The sequence below is a fragment of the Perognathus longimembris genome, chromosome 23 (assembly GCF_023159225.1).
Source record: "Perognathus longimembris pacificus isolate PPM17 chromosome 23, ASM2315922v1, whole genome shotgun sequence".
Lineage (NCBI taxonomy): Eukaryota > Metazoa > Chordata > Mammalia > Rodentia > Heteromyidae > Perognathus > Perognathus longimembris.
The window spans coordinates 1644314-1664750 of NC_063183.1; the positions used below are offsets into that span (position 1 = coordinate 1644314).

At 41.4% G+C, this 20437-nt stretch overlaps 1 protein-coding gene across 1 annotated transcript in view; it reads right to left on the reverse strand.

The window, feature by feature from the left end:
- The window catches only part of Dnah3 (dynein axonemal heavy chain 3), a 192282-nt gene that overhangs the window by 147988 nt on the left and 23857 nt on the right, over positions 1 to 20437 (reverse strand). Inside the window, exons 7-15 of the mRNA XM_048331892.1 lie at positions 19864 to 20053; positions 16555 to 16750; positions 13622 to 13747; positions 11951 to 12146; positions 11123 to 11302; positions 8458 to 8594; positions 6759 to 6864; positions 6432 to 6610; positions 957 to 1141 (exon numbers count right to left, since the gene is read on the reverse strand). Of these exons, the coding sequence (XP_048187849.1) occupies positions 957 to 1141; positions 6432 to 6610; positions 6759 to 6864; positions 8458 to 8594; positions 11123 to 11302; positions 11951 to 12146; positions 13622 to 13747; positions 16555 to 16750; positions 19864 to 20053 (1495 nt within the window). The remainder of the gene's footprint in view (positions 1 to 956; positions 1142 to 6431; positions 6611 to 6758; positions 6865 to 8457; positions 8595 to 11122; positions 11303 to 11950; positions 12147 to 13621; positions 13748 to 16554; positions 16751 to 19863; positions 20054 to 20437) is intronic.

The window sequence follows — 20437 nt, forward strand, 5'->3', positions numbered from 1 at the left end:
TTTCTGTTTGAACCACTCTGTTTTCCTGACTTCCCAAACTAGGTCTGAGTAGAGCCAGAAACTAAGGCCAGACTTTCAGGTCCTTACCTGAATCTCAGATTTCCTTTTGGCTAAATGAAAATAATAGTATCAATTTCCATGATAGCTCTGATCAACAAAAATGCTCTGGGTTTCCTTAGGAATGTGAATCAGAGAGGACAATGAGAATCCAGCATGCATACACATAATCAAAGACCAACTCCAGGAGTCAGGGGAGGATGATTCGGAAAGCATTTTATACTCCCTTATTCTCATCTTGTCCTCCCTGTCAACCCACCCCTACAAGCCCCTTGTGAACACAGAGAACTCACACATTATGAACACCAGAGAACTCACACACTGTGAACACCAGGGAACTAATTCACAAGAATTTTCACATGGAAACTGGCTCACGGAGAGCATATCAATTCTTCCCTCGGAAACTGAAGCTTTAAGGCAGTCTTGACCTTTTATTTTTTTCCCTGTAAGATATTCAGGAGCATAAAGAAAAGTGTCCTGTCACCTTTCAAAAGGGACTATAAAAATTAGAAGTGAAACTGGGAGAGAGCAAGGGAAAGGGTGACAAATGTACTCGTTACCTGATAATCTCTATGTGCACCACCTTTACAATAACAATAAAAATAATTTAAAATTTTTTCTAGGTACAATAGACAAAAGATGTCAAGATAGGCATCTAAGAACTAAAGGCCAATAAATTGGAGTCCAATAAAATTCACTCCTTATGACTCAAATTTCTATGGATGAATATGAATTAGCATAGAATATATGGGATCACTTGAAAGGCAATTCTAATATTGTAGAATTATTCCTTTCTCTGACCCATTAGTCTTACAAATACAAGTATAGAACATTTTATATCATACACATACACACACACACACACACACACACACACACACACAGAACGTTATACTTACGTGGCAAGTCTGCATAGTCCATCAAAAACTCCAGCCGTTCACTTGCATCTCTCAGCTGCCTTCTGAGTTTGAACACAGTGACGTCACTGGATTTCTTTAAGTATTCGATGAGAGATACTAGCTCTTCAGTGTTGGCAGGAACCTCACTGACTTTGTCCGCAATGATGCTGTACTGAGAACAAATGCTACAGAGAAGGAAATCATCATCATTAGCATCATCGTTATTATGATTCTCATCATCTAAAATGACTTTCTTGTCTCATTTGACAAGTTTTTATTAGGTGCCAGGTCCCATCTTAATCATGTATATGCAAGTACCTAGCATGAATCACCAGGATCTGGCGCAGAATCATTATTTATAAGGCAGAAAGAAGCTTTAGATCTCAGCCACCAAATTGAAGTCTGATCATCAACTTACAATTTCTGCATGCTCAGAAATTCCTAAATTGAGTGTGTGGCCCATATTTTCACTTATATGAAAAAAGCTAAGAAGATTAATGTTGCAGGTATCATGATAACTACAGCTATACTCACAATATCTCAAACTATACCACAAGAGCCACAGCAACAAAACGGCATGCTACTTACATAAAACTAGACACATAGACAATGGAATGGAATCAAATAGACTATCCAGAAGTAAGCCCAAGTAGGTTCATTCATCTGGCTCTTGACACAGGTACCACACATTGGAGCTAATTAATTAATTAACTGATTAATTAATTAATGATGCTGGGAAAACTAGAATCTGGTTTGAGGTTAGACCTCTTCCCTCGCCTTGAACAAAAATTCAATTCAGAGGGAATCAAAGATGTCAATGGAATCCTTGAAACTTTGAAACTGCTACAGAAGAACATAGGAAAAACACTTGAAGATCTAGACACAGGCAATTACTTTCTGACTAAAACTCCAACAGCTAGGAAATAAGAACAATAGACAAATGGAATTTCATCGAATTAATAAAACCTTTGCACTTCAGAGGAAGCAATCACCAGAGTAAAGAAACAACCATAAAATGGGGCAAAAGTCTTTGTCAGACAGTAATTCAACAGTAGATTAATATCCAGGATATATAAAGGACTCAAACAATTAAGTACCAGAAGAATAAACAATCCAATTAATAAATGGGCAAATAAAGTTTTCAAATAAAGAAGTACAAATAGCCAATATTATTGTTGTTGCCGAACAAAAATGCACAACAATCTTAGCTATAAGAGAAATGTAAATCAAAACTACATTGATAGCTAGGCTCCAATGGCTCAAGTATGTAATCCTAGCTACTCAGGAGGCTAAGATCTGAAGTTTTGAAGCCAGTTTGGGCAGAAAAGCCCTCCAGAGTCTATCTCTAAGTAGCTAGTAGAAAGCCTGGTTAAAGTGGTAGAAGGCCAGCTGAGCAAGCAAGCCTGTGAAAGAATGAGGTGCGTTGTATTCAAGCTCCAACAACGCTGGAGAAGGAGAAAGGGAAAAGCAGGAACAATAAGAACTAGAAGAAGAATAAGAAAAAACAACAAAAAGAAGAAAGAAAAAAAGTAGAAACAAAGAACAGGGGGGAACATATTGAGATTCTACTTCACCCCAGTAAAAATGTCTATCATGATGAAACAAATAATAAAACCTGGTGAGAATGGGAAGTGGGAAATGGAAACACTTTTATTCAAGCTGGTAGAAATATAAAATAGTCTAGCTGTTGTGGAGATCAGTATGGAAATCCTCAAAAAGTTAAAAAGAGAACTCTCATATGATCTAGCAAAACCTAGTATGTATTTCAAAGAGTCAAAATCAGCTTACTATAGAAACACTTGTATAGCCATGTTGACCATGGCCCTATTCACAATACTCAAATTATGTAATTAGTCTAGATGCCTGCCAATAGATACATGAAGAAAATGTAGCAGATATATACATTGGAGTTGTACTGGGCCTTTAAGAAGTGTGAAGTCATACCAGGTACTTTTGGCCCATGCCTGAAATCCTAGCTACTCAGGAGGCTGAGGTCTGAAGATCAAGGTCTGAAGTCAGTATGGGTAGGAAAGTCTGAACCTTATTTTCAATTAACCAGCAAAAAGCTGGAAGTGAGGTTGTGACATAAGTGGTAGAAGGCTAGTTCAAGCCCCAGTACTGTTGCGTGTGTGTGTGTGCATGCACACACACACAAATCCAACAGAAAACAAGAGTGAAGTCATGTCATTTGCAAGAAAATTGATGGAATTAGATATTATTGCACTAAGTGAAATAAACCCATTCCAAAAAAACAATTGCCACATGTGTTTTTTTTTTTCCCCCTCATTTCCCAATGTCAGGAAAGTAAAAGGGAGATTACTAATGAGGTGGAAGAGAAGGGAAATGCTGGGAGGAGGTAGGAAATAAAAAGACAAATAGAAGGAGTATAATCAAAGTACACTACATGCACGTGTGGAAATATCATAATGAACCTCCCTGCTGTGCATCATTTAATATGTGCCAATTTTACAAAACAGACCCAAAGAGATGTTTTGTTTTTATAAAGTGGATGCACTAACCAGGTAAGATACCATGTTGCTTTGATTTGATAGGCACAAACGGGCTGTTGTTTAAGAGGAAAAGTTAATGGCTCAGACTGCGGAAAGAAAGTATCCCAGTTGTGTGAATGCTAAAAAACTTTTTAGTGTCTTTTATTCTACAGGTGAAAAAAAACTGAGAGTCCAAGAGGTAGAGCCAAGGTTCACACAGTTGGTAAGTGGGAGGTCTCGGGTTCAAAATAAACTTTTCTAGCTCCAATCTATAAACCTTACTCTGACTCAGTGAGAAATCTCACTCTTTGACTCAGTGGTGGTAGAAAATGTAGACTTTAAGATGAAAATAAACTAGGTTGGCCAGGCACTAGTGGCTCATATCTGTAATCCTCTCCACTCGAGAGGCTGAGATCTGAGGACCTTGGTTTAAAGCCAGCTCAAGTAGGAAAGTCCCTGAGACTCTTATCTCCAATACTACCAAAAAGCTGAAAGTGGAGCTGTAGCTCAAGTGGCAGAGTGCTAGCCTTAGCACAATCAGGGACAGTGTCCACGCCCTGAGTTCCCAGGACTGGCACCAAAAAACAAAATAAAATAAAGAAACAAGGTGAGTGTGCTACTTCATAACACACCAGTCTCCTTTTCCTTATCAACATCATGGGAATAAGTAACAACCTCTGAAGCCTGGATTCTGCCTATACTATGCAGAATGCTTATGTGGTATATCAGCCTAAAACACATGGTAGGAAAGTGGCCTCTGTTATTATCATTAATTTGCTGACAAGTTGTGTGTGTGTGTGTGTGTGTGTGTGTGTGTGTGTTAGGCAGCCTTTTGATTGTGCGGCAAGATACATGACACACCTACCAGAAGGAAGAGATTTATTTTAGAAGGTTTTGCTCCATGGACAGCTGAATCTAATTGGGTCTGCGGTGAGGCAGAGTATTAGAGCAGTAGGAGTAAGTAGTCGAGCAAGCTATATACACCATGGTAGCCAGAAAGAAGACAGCAAGAAAGGAAGGAGTCAGGGAAAAGATACTTTTCAAAGGCACATCCTTTGAATGAGCACCTCTGTGATGCTAGTTACTTAAGAAGCTGAAATCAGAGAGAATGAGGCTTCCTTCTCAACCCACAGCTAGGCATGGTGGTGGCATACTTGTCATCCTAGCTATGTGAGAAGCTGAGCTCCGGAGGAGTACGTTCAGGCCATCCCAGGCAAAAAGTCTGCAAGACTCTGCAAGACTCCATCTCAGTGAAAGCAGCTTGATAAGAGGCATGCCTGTCATTCCAGCTACAACAGCAAGCCTAAAGTATGTGGATCATGGTCTAGGCACACAGATCTGTGGGGTTAAAAAGTGAGACCCTATTTCAAGTCAACCAGTGCCAAAAATGGGCTGGAGGCATGGCTCTGTTGTACAGTGCCTGGCCTAGCAAACCTAAGTTCAAACTACAGAACCTGAAAAAAATGTATATAGGTAGATGGTAGGTAGGTAGACAGACAGACACCCCAGTGGCTTCTGCCTCCAACTAGGTCCAGGGTCTCTCACTGATAATGCCAATAATCTCATCAAATCATAAAGCAATCAGTGAATTACTCCACTGATTAGATTGAATCACCATGGTTTAATATCCTCTCAGTGGCTAAGTCTGCTAGGTGGAAATCAAGCCTTCAACACACTTGTGGGGACACTTCACCTCCAAACCATATGAGTGTTTCATAAATGTTGTATATGTATATAGTATGGATAATATATAGGTATATTTGAGTGTCTCATAATTAGCATGATATAAATTTAAACATATGTAGTGGTTAGTATTTCTAATTAATCTCAGTCTATAATTTAAAGAACTCAGAGGATGAGAGATGGAATAACATGACGTTATAACCATGTTATAAAGTTTAAACAGACATAGCAGCAGAGAGTTTCTATCTCAAGCTCTCAACATCTGTTTCCTCTTTCAGTAATAACACCCTAACTCTTCTTGGGGTACCTCTCCTCTGTGGTGTGGATAGGAATGCCATCTATCCCATGTCTGGGATCACCAGCCAGATCTAAAACCATTCTCCTTGGCCCGTGTTTGCTTCCATGTTGTACAAATAACTCAAATTAGAGTGGCATCAAATGAGTCACAACTTTTTGTGAGGCTGCTCAAATTTTTTTAAGATTTTATTTTCTTCTTTTTAAATGGGAACCGAAGATCTGGAAGAATGGAACCCTGGAACAGATGGGAACCATAGACTTTAGAGACCCCATCAGAGGAACTCAGAGGAACGCTGAGCAGAGAAAAGGAAATGGTACTCAACTGTAGTGTTATGGCCTGAAGCTAGAACTCCTAAAATTTTCAACATGTAAGACCCAAGTCCCTCCTGTTCTCCTTTATTTACTAAAGCAAGTCTATTGCTTCCAACCCAAACAAACTAACTAATACATGATTGTCAGTAAAATAGTTACAATTTAAAACTGAACAGCACAGTTGGGTGCCAGTGGCTCACTCCTGTAATCTTAGCTACTCAGGGGGCTGAAATCTGAGAATTGTGGTTCAGAGCCAGTGCATAAGAAGGACTTGTGATCTCAGAAGACCTCCAAGAAGCAGTTTTTAATCCTATAAAATTGCTTACAAGAAAGGAAAGACCAGCCTAGGCGAAAATCTGCAAGAGTACAACACAGTAAAGAAAAACTGGACGCAATATGAGCCTGTCATCTCAGCTACAAATGCAAGCCTAATATATGTGGACCATGGTCTAGGCAGGATCTGAGGCAAAGAATTCCACAGGGTGCTCTCTGTTCTCTTGCTTCAGTCCCTATGCAGTTTCCTCCTGACTTGATATCCCTTTCTCTGAGTCTGAAGTCTCTGTTGCTCTCACTTTGGGCAGAAAAACAACTTAAACTAGAAGCTCAGCTCAGCTTTTGTGGGAAGACACCGGTCCTGGTCACTCTTACACTCTCTGGCTGGTGTATGGTTGGTATTTGTACAGAACCATGGTACCTGGTATTGGTGTCTCGGTTTACATCCACTTGGTATTGAATCAGACGGTCTTTAAGATTTTGAGCTCGCTCACAGAGATCATAATTTAGGGCCAAGGCATCAAGGCAGAACATAGCCAAAGGCACAGTAATATGCATAGATGCAATCTCATTTCTCCGCTTTTTTACACCATTGATATTCTGTAGAAAGAAGCAGAGTCAGCAGCCTGATTTTCCCTTGAGCCTCAATCCCATCCAGCACTGAGCAGTAATGAAACCCTCTGACTACTCATTGGTTGGACTGGAGCACATGACAGCAAGGTATGCAATGTCAAGTGGCATCTCCTACCGTCATAAAATCCTCAATCTCGTGAGGTGCTTTCAGGAATGAAGTGATGTTTTGCTCTGCTGTGTTATCCAGTAAATCGTCATACTTTTTGTATACATTTAAGTATCTTCCATATTGAAGAACAGAAAAGCAAATGTAAATACAGGTCAACAAATCAAATAGGTCCAAGTCGCATTTTAAACAAATAATAGCATCTGCTTATCTATCTATTGCTGTTATTGGAGCTTAGATTCACAACTTCACACATTCCCTTGGATTTTTTCCAGTCAAGGCTGGCGCTCTACCATTTGAGCCATACCTCCAACTCCCAGATCTTTCTTGGTTATTTGAGAATAATGAGTTTCATAGACTTCTGCCCAGGCTAGATTTGAACCTTGATCCTCAGATGTCAGCCTCCCGAGCAGCTAGGACTATAGGTGTTAACAGTTCACTCTCGAAGTTTCAGTTTAAAAGCAATATTCCACTATCACCCTAAACTAGTGACTGCACACTTATAATGTGTTACCAATGAATGTGGATGCTGTGCTGTGCATGTTAGGATATTTAAAAGCATCTCCGGCCAGGTGCCAGTTGCCCACAACTGTACTCCTAACTACTCAGGAGGCTGAGATCTGAGGATCAGGGTTTGAAGCCATCTAGGGCAGGAAGGTTCATGAAACTCACTTCTAATTAATCACCAAAAACAGATGGGGGGGGAGGTGTAAGCTGGAATTGGAGCTGTGGCTCAAGTAGCAGAACATTAGCCTTGAGCAAAAAAAGAAAAAGAAAAAGAAAAAAATCCTCAGGCCTTAAACTCAATCCCAGGACCATCACAAACAAAGAAACAACAACAAAAAACTATCTCCAGCTACTCACCCACTGCTTCCCAGTAGACACTATCCCATTGTGTCTCTCTCCATGGCCATAGACACTTGCAGGGCAAAAGTGCACTATTTTTTTTTTTGAAAATTCTGGCTTTGAATACAGAAACTCTTGATTTAGATTTAGGAACTTCGAATTGAAAACCAAGGTTTCCTTGCTCATGAGATTCTTAAATAGAAGTATGGCTCAAGTGGCAGAGAGCCAACCTTGAGTGACAATAAGGGACAGTACCCAAGCCCTGAGTTCAAGCTCTAGTAACTGTGTGCCTATACACACACACACACACACACACACACACACACACACACACACACACAGAGCAGTGAACTATTATAAAAATTATCATGGGACAATAGGTACAAACTCTAGCTGTCCGGGAAAACCAAACCATCTAGCTGCCCTGTTCTAAGGTTTCTTGACTGTGTTCTACGACTATAGCACACTGATGTGAATAGACATGGATTTCACAGTAGAAATGTAACATACTGCCCCAGGCCTGGCAGAGAATGCAGCCTAGTACAGGACAGATGAACTAAGTGACTTTTCTAAAAACTAGAAATGTCTAAATGCCAAAATTATCCAAAAGCTGGCCCCACAGCTTTTGGATAATCGAGATGGATCTGTAACTGAACTTGAATTCTGGCTCTCCTATTTATCTGTGCTGTAACATTAGGAAGATGACAGAAAATGAAGAAAAGTCATACTCTTGCACGTAATGGTGAGTCTTACTATGTGTATGTTTCAAGTGTGAGGGAAAAAACATGGAACACTTTTTTGATGTTATTTAAGGATCAATACCAAATGACTAAGTAATGAAGTTACAACTGAACCAACTTACTTGTAGGGGCCAACTTGATTTTTCTTAAATACTTCAAAAGTTTGGTCCACAAGATCAGAAACAAGACTTTCTTTGGGGTCAACAGTTCCAATGATGAGGTTATACCCTTTCAGCTCTGGAAATAGGATGGATTCCACCTAAAGAGCAGACACATCACTTGTAGATGTCAAGACATTTCTAAAGCAGGCACTGGTGATTCACACCTGCAATCCTAGTTACTCAGGAGGCTGAGATATAAGGATCATAGTTTGAAGCCAGTCTGGGCAGAAATTTTCATGAGATTTTTATCTCCAATTAACATATAAAAATCTGGAAATGGAGATATGGGTCAAGTGGTAGAGCACCAGTGGTGTGTGAAAAAGCCAAGCAAGAGTGCAAGACGCTGAGTTTAAGCCCCAGTGAAGTAACGAGACCGGCTCTATGTTTCCCCTTGACAATTAGCCCTTAATTTCTCCTTGATTTCCCTAGATGGTTTGCTTTTCTATTATGTTGAAATATCCTCATCTGGTTTGTTTTGCTTATGTATAACACTTTTGTTCAGTTTAATTCCACACACCTTGTGTGGTCTTGGCCTATAGAAGCTTTGTGTTAGCTGCATTTGGGGCTGCTGGTTTTTGAGACATGAATCTACCAGTAGACCTCCAGCTTCAATAAAAGCTCATCATTTCCTTACAACACAGTAAGTGGGGTGGGGGTGAACAGGGAGGGGCAGGATGACAGCCACAAGACACAAGAAGGAAGGCAGTACCAAAATGCAAATGAACTCAGGGCCTGGGCACTATCCCTGACTTCTTTTTGCTCAAGGCTAGCACTCTACCTCTTGAGCCACAGCACCACTTCCAGCCTTTTCTGTTTATGTGGTGCTGAGAATTCAAACCCAGGGTTTCATGTATGCTAGGCAAGCACTCTACCACTAATCCACATTCCCAGCCCCCTGACTTCACATTTAATGCCTTTCTTCTTCTTTTTTTGCCAGTCCTGGAGCTTGAACTCAGGGCCTGAGCACTGTCCCTGGCTTCTTTTTGCTCAAGGCTAACACTTACCACTTGAGCCACAATGCCAGCTTCTGGCTTTTTTTTTTTTAAATGGTGCTGAGGAATCAAACCCAGGGCTTCATGCATGCTAGGTAAGCACTCTACCGCTAAGCTACATGACTAATATTCAAACAGACTCTAGTGCAAGGGTGGTAAGCCATTTCCCCTTCAGCTGGGCTAAAAGAGACTTAGTTGCCCTTCTCAGGCTTTCCTACCAAATAAAGCCTATTGGTCTATTGAGTTTTGCCCTTTCTGCTCTTTTTCTTTTCTTACAGGCTCTCCAGCCCACAGCTTCTTGCAAACACTGCCAATCAGTGAAAGAGGACTCCAAAGACTATGTACATTATCTGTCCCAACCCTGCATTTATCCTTTCAAATTATACGGTCTTTCATTTCCTTCTTAGGGATATGGGTGGCAGAGAGCTGCCATTTTTCCCTCCACTTCTAACATATCCATTTTTATGTTAACCCAGTTTGATTGGGATCAAACCTCCAAATGCAAAGTTCTCTAGGGAAGCTGGAGCATTTGGTTTCAGTTGGGGTTTTCCCATAATTCTGATCTCCTAGAACTTTCTGAGGATAAGATTATAGAGAGGAGAGAGCTAAGAGCATCCTTATACATAATGATGTCAGGGGAGAGAGAGGAAAAGAGGGAGGCAGGGTAAGAGGGAGGGAGGCAGGGAGGGAGGGAGAAGGGGGAAGGAGAAAGGAAGAGGGAAAAAAGGGAGAGAAAGAGAGAGAAAATAAATAAGACCACAAGACATCAAAGGATCCTTCTCAAGTGAGACTGGATACTAACCTCTGGCCTTATCAATTATCCAGAGGGAATTAACCCAGAAACAGGCATTGGTGGCTCACACATTTAATCCTAACTGATCAGTAGGCTGAGATCTGAGGATCATGGTTTAAAGTCAGCTGAGGCAGGAAAGTCCATGAGACTCTTATCTCTAATTAACCAGAAAAAAGCCAGAAGTGGAGTTATGGGTCAATTGTTAGAGCACCAATCTTGAACAGCAAGAGTGAGAGACTCTGAAATTAAGTTCCAGTACTGGACAGAAAGACAGACAGACACAGACACAGACACAGACACACACACACACACACACACACACACACACACACACACACAAATACTCACCCATATTGAATATGGTTTGGACACTCTGCTCTTCTGAAGTCGAGTCTTAATTCTTTCATTAGAAGTCCCATTCTGAGCAGCATGGACATTTCTTGTCTTTTCTTTTTTTGGTGCCAGTCATGGGACTGAACACAAGGTCTGCCTCTGTGCTTCTTTGTTCAAGGCTAGCACTCTATCACTTGAGCCACAGCTCCACTGCCATCTTTTTTATGGTAAATTGGAAATGAGTCTCACAGACTTTCCTGCCCAGGCTGGTTCTGAACTATTATCCTCATATCTCAGCCTCCTGAGTAGTTAGGATTACACCCATGAATCATCAGCACCCAGCTGGACATTTCTTTATGACACAAATAATCTTTCTCAGGTTGCAGAGGTATGGTCAGATTATATTCCCTAAGTGAATCTCATATGGATGGTGTCCTGTACAAACTAACATTTAAAAATACATTTATTCAACAAGTGAACAAATATGCAAATGAATGAAATACCATACCTTGGGGATCCCATCAGAGTTCTTAATAATTTCCAAGAAAGAATTCCTTATTAATTCCCAGCAATCATCAAAAGGTGGATTAAAGACAATAATGGGTTCCTGGACTTCAAGTTTGATTGTAATTAGTTGAGGGATAAAGAAATCCATCTCCTGATAGGGCTCCTTGAAATCATTTCCATCCTTAAAAAGATATAAAGTAGGACAAGCATCACAAAATTGAGCCTTTCAAATTCAAAGGAGTGATTGTAATGCATTCATAATTCTGAGACCAAGAAAGGAAATATATAGTACTATGCTACTGTCCGTGTTGAAATATAGGCTGGATATAGTGAAACCCTTCTTGTGCTCATGGTTGTTATTTTTTCCCCTTTCCAAGGCCTTTTTTCAGTTTTTTCTTATTTTTCTTGCCACTTCCTACAATATCTCCTTTCCATCTTTCAAACTTAGCCCAAAAGATCCTACTTTGATGAGCCTCTCTGTTCCTTACCTAGATAAAATCTCTTCTACTACAGAATTTTCATATTTCTACTTTCTTTACAGTCTTTCATCTTTCTGTTTTAAAAGGATTTATAAGTGCATCTTACCTTCTCTGTTCTAAACTTGAGGGCAGGATCTAAGTCCTATCCAACTCAAAGTGGAAAGCAGTATTTATCACATAGTAGTAGATGCTCAATAAAAAATATACTGACTATATCCAAAAGAATGAACAGTAGTCTCTTAATATTTTGTTTTCTGGCCTGGTTCACAGCTATGGACATATATGATGGATTCCTAGTTCTAATTAGTTTGTCTTCCTGTGAGAGTGCTGAGTTCAGATCCCCCACATACCTTATGTATCATGAAGAAGGAAACAAGGTCCTCAAGGGACTTAATGACCAACTCTCTGAGCTGGAGTGACATGAAGGACCCGACAGAAGCAAAATATTCCTCAATGTTTCGAGAGGAATCATAGTCATTCTTAGGAGCAAAGTGAACCCAATGTTCTTTCTGTGAGGCAAAAAGCTGGGCACAAGTAGGAATCCAACTGTAAAAACAAATGAATGAATGAATAAAACGGAGAGCATACGTGCATGCAGCACTCTTAGGCCCATCTGCCATCTCTGTTGTCTGTGGTGACGTCGGTGGCTCGCTGCTCGCCTCTCAGCCTCGCACGCTCATCGCCTGTTCCTGCTCACCTCACCTGCCCAAACCCCTTTCCTGCAAGAAATTTACAGGTGAGTTGAGGGCTTCAAGTGGACAGAATTTGAGGGTGAAGCTTAAGGTATGAAAGGCACAAGGGACTGGAATGTTCTTTCCAACTTGTCTCTCTAGCAGTTTCCTGGCCTCTGATTTACACTTCTGTAGATGGGAAAGACAAAAGAGAAAAGGAAACAACTTAGGAGAAGAAATTCCTGTGTGGTATACAGCAGCCCGGAAGTTGTGAGTACAACCTAGGCAACCGAGGAGAAGCATGAGTGCCCCATTGTTCCTATCCTCCCATTTCCTCCCACATCCACTTCCCAGCAGGAGCTACTGATCATTCCATCCTGTCATACTGTACTAGAGAAATCCAACCCCAGGCAATTAGAGAAACAATGAGTAGTCAACGTAGCAAAAGGAATAATGAAGATATTTAATGAGAAGCCTCTCTGCACCACCTATTGCATATACATTTTCTTTGATAATAGAAATCTGTCAGTAGCTATTGCTATCATTGTGACAGTGAGCCTTGTTTGTTAACTTCAGGTTAGGTCTGTGGGGGCATATCCATCAGCCAAGCAGAGAAGAGCCTCTGTTAAGTCAACAGAAGAAAAACAGAAAGTATAGCATTCTCGTTCTCTTCGCTCCTTTCCTCCATCCCCTTCCTTTCCTTCCTCCCTCTCTCTCTCCCCCTCTTTTACCTGGGCTTGAACTCAGGGCCTAGGTGCTGCTGGGTGCTGTCCCAGGGTGCTTGAGCTCTTTGCTCAAGGCTAATGCTCTACCACTTGAGCCACACCTCCATTTATAGCTTTTTGGGACATAGTTAATTAGAGATAAGACTTTCTTGCCCAGGCTGGCTTCCAACCACGATAGGATCTCAGCCTTCTGAGTAGCTAGAATTACAGGCAGAAGCCACTTGGGCCTGGCACTAACCTGGAATCTTGAGGCTGTTCTTCTGGACTTTCTAAATAAATACAAATCATTCAAAATCCATTGTCCAGTAGCTCACTGTGACTGAGAGTATTCAGAGGGAGGAAAAAAAGTGGTATCCTCACAAAGAACAACAATGGAAGAGTTTCAAATAACAGAGGGAGCCGGGAACCACAGGACAGAGAAGTTGACTATGAGGCCACCAGAGGAGGTGAACAAGGCAGGAAGAGTTTAAGTTAATAAGCTTTGTGTAATTCCCAGATGGCACACCTAGTTTTTATTTCAGAGAGTTCTATACCATTTTAAAAAATGGCACTAGGGATTGAACTCAGGGAGTTCTGTCTATGCTCTGCTTTGTCACAGCCTCCTTCTCGGTGGCCAGACACTGACCTGTTGAGGAGAATCTGCCGCGCATCCTTGCAGTGGCTCTGGATCACATTCCAGTATTCTTTAGGCAGCAAGGGTAGTTTTCCTTCCAGTATCTCTGCTGTTCGAACAAATCTGAGGTCGTTAAAACTGCCAAAAGAAATGGAGAGGTTTCCTAAAGTAAAAGACTAATAACCAATCCTGTATAATGCCAGGCACCAATGGCTCATGCCATTGAAGGAGGTTGAGATCTGAAGTATGTAAGTTCAGTACAGACACAACTTTTTTTTGCATACATTTTTACTTGGTGGGGTGTGTGTCTTACTCTATGGCCTGGGCTGGACTCAAACTCCTTTTCTCTTTTTCTTGGAGAGCAGGATGAGTTTCCACTGAGAACTTTATGCTTGCCAGGCACTCACTCTATCACTTGAGGCACACATTCCCAGCCCATGGCTTAAAAAAGTTTTTCTTTTTTTTACAGTCCTAGGGCTTGAACTCAAGGCCTGAGCACTGTCCCTGGCTTCTTTTTGCTCAAGGCTAGCACTCTGCCACTTGAGCCACAGCACCACTTCTGGCTTTTTCTATATATGTGGTGCTGAGGAATCAAATCCAGGGCTTCATGTATGCGAAGCAAACACTCGACCACTAGGCCATATTCCCAGCCCTGGCTTAAAATTTTTTTATCCCCCCACCTCTCTGTGATTACAGGCATGTAACATGGCCAGACACAGTTTTTTGTTTCATTTTTGACCCACAGTAAGTTGGACCCAAAGATGAGTAGTATATAAATATAAAAGTCAAACTATATTATAAAATATTTTATGCTAGCCGGGCACTAGTGCCACATACCTGTAATCCTAGCTATTCAGAAGGCTAAGATCGAAGGATCACTAGCCCAGACATGAAAGTTGGTGAGAGTCTTATCTCCAATTAATCACCAAAGAGCCAGAAGTGGAGCTGTGGCTCAAATGGTAGAGCAGTAACCTTGAGCAAATAAGCTCAGGGACAGTACCCAGGCCCTGAGTTCAAGCCCCAGAGCTATACACATACACACACACATGCACACACACACGTGTACACATGTGTGCATGAACATACATACACACACAGGGATGGGTTGGGATGGATAAGTGAGGATGTTGAAAGGGCTGACACTGAGTAAGACTCACTGTATTCATTCATAAACTGCTTTGTTGAATGACAAGTCCTGTGTAAAGCTAAAAGATAATAAAGGTATTTTTAAAATGTATGCTTCAGGACCTATTAGAAAAATGATCCACAAATTATTGACAATGGACAATATCAAATTGTGAGAGTAGGAAAATGGAGATAGGGAAGAGCAGAAAATAACAAAGATCTCTTATCACCACCAAGGCCCCTCTACTTCTTCTTCCTTTCTCTAACCCACTCATGTTGTCAACCAGAAAGGTGACTGATGAGTCATTTCATAGAACAATGTTGCAAAGACACCATTCACACCATATTCTATATAGTGGTATGCCTGGAGTTGGGAAACATGGTGGTCCCGAAGGAGGAAAGTGCTGCTTTCATGTTCATGGGTCATTTTCTGTTGTCATTGTTTGCCTGCTTTTGTGCAGGCACTGGGGCTTGAACTCTGGGCCTAGGCACTGTCTGGTTCTTCACTCAGGAGCTCTACCAATTGAACCACAGGCCCACTTCTGGCTTTTTGGTAAATAAAGTGTCGGATTTGCCTTCCCTGGTCTGGCTTCTAGCCTCAGATCTTAGGCTTCCTAGTAGCCAGGACTGCAAGTGTGAGCCACCATGACCAGTGTGGATCACTCCTCTAACCCATGCTGATGCTTCTTTGCTGGGACTCAGGGAGCCTGTTCCATCCAAAACCTTCATAAGGGCTGGGATGTAGCTCAGTGGCAAAGTGCTTGCCTAGCAAGTGCAACGTCCTGGGTTCGATCCCCAGTACCAAAAAAAAAAAAAAAAAAAAAAAAAAAAGAAAACACAAAACCTTCATAAAAGTAGCTTTGATGAAGCTCCCTGAAAGTTCTGTAGTAAGTCCATGCAGAACTGTCACGAACAACAGCACCTAGCAGTAGTGAACTCTCCCAGAAAGGCATTCCATGGATATTCATCGAATGAATGGGCTAATCTCCTCTGCCTTCCAATGACACTCTTACTTTTACCTGTTTCTCCCACACCTGTGGATGTCCTGTCACACTTCCCAAGGCTCTTTCAGCACACTATCCCTGAGTTCTTTTGCTCAAGGCTAGTGCTCTACCACTTGAGCCACAGTGCCACTTCCAGTTTTCTGGTCTCATAGGCCAGAAAATGAGGGTCTCATGGACTTCCCTGCCCAGGATGGCTTTGAACCACAATTCTCAGATCTCAGTCTTCTGAGTAGCTAGCCACCAGCACCCTGCTTCCCTTAGCTTTTTTTTCAAGGCCAGTGCTCTACCACTTGAACCACAGCTGTATTTCTCCAAATCCTCTTTTTAAAACATCTCTCCCACTAAATGATAAGTTACTCATTTAAATCATCCCTGTCTAGCATTTTTCAAATTAGATCTATGCCAGATTTCTCAGTTTATCCCAGTTCTTGCCTCTCATTCTCATTGGAAATTAGATTTCTACTATGTTGAAAATGGATTACACAACTTGTGAGTGGGGAGGGAAAAAACAGGAGAGAGCAACGGAATGAGTGACATTGTCCAAAAAGAAATATACTGACTTATGTAATTGTAACCCCTCTTTACATCACTTTTATAATACTTAAAAAATTTTAATTTCTTTGTCCCCCAAAAGTTTATAGCCTACATTTCCAGATCTTCTTGGCCGAAGTGGTGAACTTAGTGGTAAAGTACTTGGGGTCTAGGATATTTGTTCTTCCCACTTTGATGTATGGTCAGGCCCCATCTAAGAGGCTTGTTTATTTGTGCATAGAAACAATAAAGGGAACAAAAGGAAGAGGGGCAGGCCCTTCTTACTCTGAAAACCACAGCTGCTTCAGCTGGAGCATCATGGGGTTCACCGTGTGCAGATGCTCCTCATTCCACTTCTTGGCACTCTGGTAGACAGCGTGCCAGGGCACAGGGGCCCGGATCACTCTGAGAGGGAACACGCGGGGGATGCTCTCAATGAAGAGCCGTTTCTTCTCCATTGGGTCCATGAGGATATAATCCACTAGAACCAAGAGGAAAAACACCTTGAGATCAGTCAGAGGTCTTAAACAATGTACTGGGCTGGGGATATGGCCTAGTGGCAAAAGTGCTCGCCTCGTATACATGAAGCCCAGGGTTCAATTCCCCAGCACCACATATACAGAAAATGGCCAGAAGTGGCGCTGTGGCTCAAGTGGCAGAGTGCTAGCCTTGAGCAAAAAGAAGCCAGGGACAGTGCTCAGACCCTGAGTCCAAGCCCCCAGGACTGGCCAAAAAAAAACCAAAAAAACAATGTACTGACACCCCTCAACTGACTGTCCTCAGTTGATTTCTCTCAACAAGATAGTTATAAAATTACGTGAAAGGAGCTGAGCACTGGTGATTCGCGCCTGTAATCCTAGCTACTCAGGAGGCTGAGATCTGAGAATCATGGTTCAAAGCCAGGCCAGGCAGGAAAGCCTGAGGGACTCTTATCTCCAATTAACCACCAGAAAATTGGAAGTGTGGAGGAGCACTAGCCTTGAGAAAAGATCTCAGAGATAGCACCCAAGCCCTGAGTTCAAGCCCCACTACCAGCCCCTCCCCACAAAAAAATGTTAAGTGAAGTTGGACCCGAGAGACAAAGAACATACGGTTTGTCTCACATGTGGAAGTTAGAACTAATTTATAAACATACATATGTAAACACATACACATATGCACATATACAGAAACATGTTAACTACAGAGTATGCTACACCCTAGAATATACTGTACTATATTATATGCAGGAAAGAATTCCAATGGTGTAACTCCTTTGAACAACTGTTGTTTAACAACAGTTTAACAAAATGAATACCAGAAAACTGGTACCTGAGGTATAGCAGAGTGAGGTCCAGGGGAGATAAATAAAGAGAAGAAGGGTGAAAGAATGAGTCATAATATTCAATGTACATATGTAAAAATAAAACTAAGAAAATTGAAGGGATAGGTGAGGTTGAATGACATAGACCAAGATACATTGTATTCATAAACTGACATGCTGACTTGAAACACCTTTCAAAAAGAAAATGTACTGAATTTATTGAAAAAATCAATACAATGAGTATAACTATAATTATGAATGGAAGTTGACACAAAAAATGTTTTACATGCTAAAGAAAGAGACGGGTAAAGGCTTTACGGTAGTGGTAACACTTAAGGCTGAGTCACAATGAAAAGGAGCTCATTAACAAGAAAGTTGGAAGAAGCATATAAAGAGGTGAAGTGCCATCACTCTGATGGTCTGTGAACCAAGGGCCCTATATTTTTATTCTTAGCAGTTGTGTTCTGTGGTAGTAGACAAGGGGGTCATTGTGAAATTAAGGAAAATGAAAATAAGTAGACAATTTAGTAAAGATAGAATAGCAAGGCAGAAAACCAATCAGACCCTTCCTTTTGATGCATTTCTTTTATTGCTTACCTAACACTGAATAGTTTCCTGTGACTGGTATTATACACAAGACTCGGAACTATGAATGTAGAGTGAAGACCAATAATACATCCCTCACTATCTAAGAGCTAATGATCTACCAAAGGAGCCAATCCTGTGTGAAATGAAATGGCAATCTCAATGGTAAGTAAGAGTAAAGAATTAAAGGTATATGGCAAAGCAGGATGAGTTAAAAGTTGGGGGAATAAGTGAGAAAGATTGAAGGAGCCCTGATGGATAAAGAGGAAAGAACAAAGATTGGTTAGGTCTTGAGCTAGACTTTGAAATTTACATAAGTTCTTGCTATCCACTGTGCTACTACTGAGTTTTGTCATATTTGAGTCAATCAGCAAGCTTGTCATACATGCAGAATCTCAACTCAGGTGCTGGTGGCTCACACCTGTAATCCTAACTACTCAGGAGACTGAGATACAAAGGATCACAGTGCAAGGTCAGCCCAGACAGAAAAAAAATCTATGAAACTCCATCTCCACATAACCAGTAAATGAAATGTTGAACTGAAACCCCTTTAAACAACTACTTAAAGATAATTTTAAAAATTATAATAAATAGAACCTTAAAAAAATAACAAGCAAAAATGCCAGGCTGAAAGTGTGGTTCAATTGGTAGAGCAGAGCAAAAGCAAAGCCCTAAGTTCAATCCTGAATGCCAGCAAAATAAAATAAAAACTGCAGGATCTCAGGTTCTAGCCCAGTTTTAGATCTGCTAAGTCAGAATCTATTTTTTAACAGATCCCCAGGTTGTGAGGTTCCCCCACAATAAAGTGTGGGAAGTATTGATGTATACACACTATTGGTGAGAGGAGGGTAGCAGGCATTTGCACTAAAGGTTAAATGATATTTGTAGCATATTCAGTGTAATGAGGGTGGTAATTGGTAATGTGAGTATAATGGACTGAAAGATGCAAAGATTAGTGAAGCATGGTTTTGGGTGTTTCTACAAATGACTGGCATGTGGAACTGCTACTGAGAGGAGAAAGACCAGCCCTGAATGTAGACTTATCCAATGTGCGGGGGACCCGTTTGGAACAAAAGCAGGAGAAAAGGGAACCCATCAATGCAGGTAGGTTACTCTCATTCTGTTTCCTGTCCACCAGGTTGAAGCTTTACTTTACCACATGCTCTATGACATCATTCTCTGCTTCACCACACCTAAAAGTGATGGAGCCAAGAGATGGTGGACTAAAACATTAAAATCATAAGCTGAAATAAATCTCTCTCTCCCTCCCTCCCTCCCCCTCCCTCCCCCCCCCCCCCCCCTCTCTCTCTCTCTCTCTCTCTCTCTCTCTCTCTCTCTCGTGTCTGTGTGTCTATGTGTCTGTGTCTGTGTGCTGGTCCTGGGGGGCTTGAACTCAATACCAAGGCACTGTCCCTGAGCTTCTTTTGCTCAAGGCTAGCACTCTACCACTTGAGCCACAGCTCAATTACTGGATTTCCAGTAGTGCTTGGAAATAATATTCTCATGAACTTTCTTGCCAGGGCTGGTTTTAAACTGCAATCCTCAGATCTCAGCCTCCTAAGTAGCTAGGATTACAGGTGTGAGCCACAGGCATCCAACTAATATTTCTTCTTTTAAGTTGACTTGCTTGGGTATTTTGTCACAACCATGAAACAGGAAAGACAGTGCCCACTATGGAAACCCCACCCATTTAAGCCCAGCCTTACCAATGCTTTTCATGAGGCTGAAGTAATAGTCATTTTCCTTCTCATCCACCAGTGCCAGCAACAGGGGCTCCAGGGTGGGAGTTGTCAACAGTGTGTTAGAAATTAGCTTTGAAATCCGAACCATTACTTGATCTTCCACTGGGGCAATCATGTCTTTCCGGATGCCATTGGTCAAATAGTAATAGTATCTCTTTCATAAACAAATCACAAGCAGGGAAAGAAAAGATTGTGATTGGGTAACTGTGCCCAGTTGTCCCACCCATCAGCTGCTAAGGGACACTGTTCATGCCCTCCACTTAATATTACATTACTTTCTGGACCTGTCAGTTCACATACGTTGCAACAAGATCTCTAGCTAATTTTTCTCATCACACCAGAAGATGCGGCCAAAATGCAGAGGGTTCAATGGGGATTAACAAAGGACTCATCAAGTAATTTTAAAACAGAAAGAGTAGGAGGGAATGTATCCAGTGACATTTAAGAAGAGGAACGGCTCATGCCTGTAATCATAGCTATTTAGGAGGCTGAGATCTAAAGATTGCAGTTTAAAGCCTCACCAGGCAGAAAAGTCTGT